The following is a 6,470-nucleotide window of genomic DNA, read 5'->3' as shown; positions in this document are numbered from 1 at the left end:
TACACTTGGCTGTTGATGGACTTAGAGATATCCGGGTGTTGTAGTCACATGATAGCTTAGTCATGTATGGTTGAACTCCCCTGTGGACGCTTCAGAGGCCTTAGCTTCTTACAGTGTATCCACAGGTGAGTTTTTTTTTTTTTTTTTTTTTTTTGTAATCAACGTAAGTATATTTCAATACTACTCGTACGTCGGGTGTCACGACACGTTCCCGCGGCTTACTACACTCGCCAGTTTACAGAGGCCCAGAACAACAGTATTCTATCTACAAAACCGTACCCGGCTAAGGGGGTGTCTTGCGACGCATGGCTAATTGGCCACTCTGCCCCGCCAGCCCTTTTGGACCGTGCCGTGGAATCAACTTAAGCAGCAACCTGGCTATTTTAACTGTACCAGGGCCACCGACGGAGGATAGTGTCCTCTCGAGCCGGCCAGGTGTTCTCCACACCGACCGCTACGGCCCAGGCCAGCCGGCACTATAACATCGCCTTAGTCCGACCACCCCTTCCCGTTACTCGGCAGCCGGTTTCATATGCCCCTAACGGGCTGAGGTACCGTGATGTAACTGTCCGAGCTCTCCGTCTTGCAGGGGCCGTTACCGGATTGATCCCCGGGTTGCTTAATGCAGTGGCCCGGATCCGGAGCTTAGGTGATCCCTACTAACTACCATCGGCGAACGGCCCTATGGTGGGTGGTGGCCTGTCCGGTTTCCCGGTCGGCTTGTTTCAAGGATGATCCACCTCTTATAGATGCCCTACGTTCACCAATGCCGAAGCACCGGCTCCACGCCATGTTACTGGACTCCTGGGCGAATTCGCATACCGCTCATCACACCATTACAGTGTTAACTCGGCATACTTTTCCTCTACACGGCCGGGGGATGACTCAGCACGAAGCCATGTCCACAAGTAACAGACGCCCGTATACACAAGCGCTTGCAGCTACCTGCATTACCCCCGCGCTAGTCCTGATCAGCCTCGTGGGAACAATCACGTGACATGTCTCTCCACCTTGCCCACATGACGCTCACCACAGATTACCTAATCAAGGAACCGTGGGAACATTCGGTGTCACCCGTGTTATTGCTTGGTCATCACAACCTAGCTCACTGCTTACCTAAGGTAGAGGATAAATCCTGCTCACCCCCAGGTTCGAACGCAGGACCACTGGTGAACGAGCGCTAGTGCCAGGCAGGAAACGCCTACATCCTGACAAAATGCCCACTCAGCCAAATGGCCGACATCCACAGGTGAGTACAAGTTATCAGAACACAATATAGCTTCTTACAGTGTATCCACAGTTTGTCCTTGGAATTGCTCAGTCAGTTCCTATCCGATTGACTCGCTTCTAGGCTCGTTAGGATCGCCACTGCAACCTCTATCGTTCTACCTTTAACAGCTACCTGGTTCGTTCTGGGGTGAATGTATCTCGTCTATGGTCCATGTCTGGAATATGCTTCCCACTGCTTCGCTTTCGGGCACTACTCCCTTCCAAGCTTTCTATAAGCGAAAACCTGATGTCTCACATCTCCGGGTATGGGGGTGCACTTCCTATGTCCATGTACAACGAGATAAGCGAAATTCTATTCAGCCTCACTACGAGAAGTGTGTCTTTATAGGCTATCCGGCTGGATACAAAGGCTGGAAATTCTACAACCCAGTCACTAAGCGAACCATGATCTCCGAGAGAGCTGATTTTGATGAGAGATACTTTCCGGGCACTTCCAAAGCCCAACTCGAGGCTGTCCCGTCATTTGCTTGCCTACCAGAGTCACTACCAATTCCTGATGATACATCATCACACTCGGGACTGCCACCTCTACAGGATGAAGGGGGTGATAATCACTTCCCTCCTGCTCGTCCTAAGACTCCCACTCCGTCCGCTTCAGTTCCTCCTGAAGAGAAGCCAGTTCTACCGCTACCACCTCTCACGTTAATTCCTCCCTTGATTCCTCCAGTCACTCCTCCACAAATCCATGCACCTCTCCCAGTGACTCCTCCTACTGCCGGAGCGCCTCTTGAGCCCCCTCATGTTCCTAGACGTACTGGGCGAGTTCGGAAGCCTCCTGGTCAATGGTGGAAGCTCAAACAACCAGACTTAACTGGTAATGACTCTGACTCTGACGACGAAGCTGCTCTGCTAGCTGACTCGGAGTACTGTGAAGTTGAGTTTGCTGGTGCCGTTTCGGGTGCTGATCCCCGGAGTTATAGACTAGCTATGAAGTCTCCTGACTCTGACTGCTGGACTGAGGCTTGTAACACTGAGATCTTTAACCTCGAGGCTAACGGGACTTGGGAACTAATGGAACTGCCTCCAGGCAAGAAGGTAGTCAACTCTGGCTGGGTGTTCAAAGTCAAACGACTTGCCGACGGCTCAATTGAGCGCTACCGGGCTCGTCTCGTTGCTAAGGGCTATTCCCAATGTCCGGGATTCGACTTCACCGAGGTCTTTGCCCCCACAATCCGTCCTGCCTCGCTACGCCTCATTATTGCTCTTGCAGCTAGAGAAGGCTACAAAATGCGCTCCGTTGACATCTCTTCTGCCTTCACTTATGGGGAACTCGAAGAGGAGATCTATATGCGCCAACCTGAGGGCTATCACATTGGTAGTCCTAACATGGTCTTTCGGCTCCGTAAATTGCTCTATGGCCTCAAGCAGGCTGCCAGGCAGTGGAATAAGAAACTTCGGGGTGTCCTTGAAGGCATTGGCTACACTAGGCTTCGCTCTGACAGCTCCATCTACATCTACTCCAAAGGTGACATCAAGGTCATTGTGCCAGTATTCATTGACGATATTACTCTTGTCTCGAAAAGTGATGCTGCCATGGCCTCGGCTGTCTCTGAGCTGTCCAAACACTTCAAACTCCGTGATCTCGGGTCTACTACACTTCTGCTGGGTATTCAGGTCACTCAGGACTCTTCTACTCGCTCCATCTCCCTCTCGCAGGAGCACTACATCAAGGAGCTCCTAGAACGCTTCAATATGGATGATGCTAATCCTTTATCCACTCCCCTCGCTCCGGGATCTGAGCTCTCGGACATTATTCCTTCACTCGAGGATCAGGCTGAGATGAAGTCAGTTCCTTATCTCAATGCTGTAGGTTTTTTTTTTTTTTTTTTTTTTTTTTTGTAATCAATGTAATATATTTCAATACTACTCATACGTGGGGTGCCATGACGCGTTCCCCCGGCTTTACGTACACCTGCCAGCTACGACTACAAAGGTGACCCCCCCCCTGACGCGTGACAAGGTCAAACGCTGGCAACAGGGTTTAACAGAGAGACTTGGAAAGGAAATATCAAAGAAGAAGGACTACATAACGGTCCGTAAGAAAGGCCGAGGTAACGACCCGCCGTAGAAAGAAGAGAGAGTGTAAAAATAGAAAGAAACATCTACTAAAAATAACGCACGTTAATACACACGCTGTCACTTTGCTGGGAATTGCTTGCGAAGCCATTCCCGATCGAACCGATGCTTCCAGAAAGGACAAGCCTTATCTGTAGCGGAGTGGCTGCGCTTTTCCCGCTTGGAAGCGGTACAGTTCACGCAGTGTCGGTGTGCAACTTTGTCGTCGGGCACCATGAGAGAGTGAGAGTCCTCGCGATGAGGGCCTCCGCATAGAGGGCAGCGCACACCGAGGCGGCGGCACTGAGATGAGTGGTGGCCCCACCTGTAACACCGAGTGCACAGGACGGAACCGGAGTGGGGGCGAGCGCCGAGGATCTTGCAGTTCTTGCGTGCCACAGAAATAAACTTCCCAATGAACTTCTTAGCAGAAGTTCCCGAGACGGTGTCGGAGATGTCGACCCACGCTATGCATGAATCCGAATGAGGGGAGGTTCGCATGAGGCGAACGTGTTTGATGATGTCGGCTAGCGAGGATCCGACTGGAGATGCGAGCATCGCTTCGGAGAGAGTGACGTCCGTGGCTTTGAGCCAATCCTTTGATTTAGGATCGGTGATAGGAATGTCCACGATCTTGAGATAAGAAGTGGACGTGGGAGTGGATAGGGTGATCGGACCGGCGTTATCTTTCCCTTCAATGACGAAGTGTGCACGCACGTGTTTAAGCACGAACGCGCACTCAGCGGGAGTGGGGACACGGGTGGTGGCGAGGAAGGTGGATATCCCGTGTTCAGCAGCATGTTCGATAAGAAGGTCGTCGACCTTCAGATCAGTGAGTAGGAGGTTGTTGAGTTTGTTGATAAATTCAACCTTGAACTTGTGAGCCCCGAGACGAACATTCCTCGGGGGGGAGATGATAATGCCTCGGCGAGACGGGCCGTGGACTGTGTGTTTGCCCTGCTTGCGTCGGACAGGAGTCTTGGCATGCGGGGTGCGGACGGAAACGGCCGGGGCCTGAGATGGAGGCGGTCGTTGGGAAAGAATAGGCGGTGCACTATCAGCCGAAGCTGGAGCACTCGCCTTCTTGGCAAGGGGAGAAGGCGGGTTAAACTTGACCTTCTTAGGAGGGGGTTTGGAGGTAGGCCGAGGGCCGGTCTCCGGAACACGAGGAGGGTGGGGGGGCTGGACCACACTAGACCTGTGCGGCAAGGCATCAATGAGGTCGGCAACGGTGAAACCGCCGTCAACCTGAAGGGAGAGATAGCGCTCATCGCGCACTATCTTCTGCAACCCAGTGAGCATAGTACCGAGGTACCGCGCCGACTGGTGGTGTGTGGGGTCCAGAGTGGCCAGTGCGTTCTCTAGATTCCTGAAGTAAACACCCCAAAAGGGGGCGCTTGCGGGGGTGGGTGACTCGGGTGAGCGCATGTCTTGATCATCACCTGCCTTAGCCGGCGGAGTGCCAGCTGCAAGCGAGGTGGAGGGGGCAGGAGAGGGTGGCTGGGGCCGTTTACCAAGAGTAGAAGTGGTCTGTGCAGGGTCCAGACTACTTCCGGGGAGGTCGAAGAGTTCACCCCCATCGGCATCCCAATCAGTGTTGGGCGCGGGGATGATAGAATCCGGGCCGAATGGACGAACGTCCAGCGGGCCACCACGAGGAGGGTTCCAAGAGGTGATAGACCCCTTGTGTTGAAGAGTAGCCAGGATGGCCGGAGCTGATCCTGAGTTGGCGAAGAGGAATTGACGCTGATTCTCGTTCAGCTCGTCGAGATTGACATGGTCGGCCCACGAGGGGACCACCGCATCAGACTTAGCCTTGGGACGCTTAGGCTTGGGAGGCATTCAGGATGATAATATTCGCTACTCAAGGTACTTCCACCAAGGCTTCCAAAACAGGAAGGTAGTGGTTGTGGTTCAAGGAGCGGGATGCTCAATGCTGTAGGTGCTCTTCAGTATCTCGCCACTATGACTCGTCCCGACATTGCCTATGCTGTCTCCTATCTCGGGAGGTTCAACTCGAACCCAGCTCCGGCTCACTGGCTTGCAGTCAAGCACTTATTCCGGTATCTCATTGGCACTATGCACTACAAGCTAGTCTATCGAGCTAGTGACTCGGAGGAACTCTTCACTACCTACTCGGACGCCTCTCACGGAGCCTGCAAGGCTACAGGTCGAGCAACTGGTGGTTATGTGACTCTTGTCTCGGGAGCTGCTGTGGGCTGGTCTTCTAAGCGCCAGCCATTTGTGACTCTCTCGAGCACTGAGGCTGCGTTTGTAGCTGCCGTCGAGGCTGGCAAAGAGATCAAGTGGACTAGGAATATCCTGACCGAGTTTGGCTTCCCCCTTACACTTCCTTCGACTCTATTCGTTGATAACAAGTCAGGAATCAGTGTAGCCAAGAATCCAGAGCATCATGGACGCATGAAACACCTTGACCTGCGCTTCTACTGGCTCTGGGAGGCTGTTGAAGAAGGACTCATAGATCCTTTGTATGTTTCTACACACGAGCAAGTGGCCGACATCCTTACCAAGGCTGTCGCAAAGAAGGTAGTTGAGTTTGCTGTTCCACTATTGGGACTTGAGTAGACTGGCTGGATCAAGGGGGTGTGTTAGAGTGAGCAAGCAGTCTACAAGTGTAGTTGGTGGACTTAGATATATGCGGACGAGTTTAGTCACATGATAGCTTAGTCATGTATGGTTGAACTCCCCTGTGGACGCTTCAGAGGCCTTAGCTTCTTACAGTGTATCCACAGGTGAGTACAAGTTATCAGAACACAATATAGCTTCTTACAGTGTATCCACAGTTTGTTCTAGGGATTGCTCAGTCAGTTCTTATCCGTTCAGCTCGTTTCTAGGCTCGTTAGGATCGCCACTGCAACCTCTATTGTTCTACCTTTAATAGGACTCTTGTAAACTCGACCGCTCTAGTCTCTTTTCCATACTTCACAAACCTAAACTCTTCACACTCTACACCATATCTCTAGCTAGTTCAGTCCCTTCCAAGGCGGATAAGGATATGATGATGGGGAGCAAGATCTCGCACACGCGAACGCTAAACGTGGGATACGAAATCGAAACGTGTTGGCATATGAGCCAGACGTATGAGAGCCGCTAGAGCGATCCTA

General features: G+C 52.3%; 1 protein-coding gene across 1 annotated transcript; it reads right to left on the bottom strand.

Annotated features, from left to right (window-relative positions):
* Positions 1-3,426: 3,426 nt before the first annotated feature.
* Positions 3,427-3,846, bottom strand: AGABI2DRAFT_77555 (hypothetical protein; the record flags this gene model as incomplete). The annotated part of the gene is made up of 1 exon (XM_006456036.1): positions 3,427-3,846. The coding sequence occupies one exon, from the start codon at positions 3,844-3,846 to the stop codon at positions 3,427-3,429; it is 420 nt and encodes a 139-aa protein (XP_006456099.1).
* Positions 3,847-6,470: the final 2,624 nt, after the last annotated feature.

This window comes from Agaricus bisporus (genome assembly GCF_000300575.1).
Source record: "Agaricus bisporus var. bisporus H97 unplaced genomic scaffold AGABI2scaffold_12, whole genome shotgun sequence".
NCBI classification, from domain to species: Eukaryota; Fungi; Basidiomycota; class Agaricomycetes; order Agaricales; family Agaricaceae; genus Agaricus; species Agaricus bisporus.
This window is presented reverse-complemented; position numbering and strand designations above follow the sequence as displayed.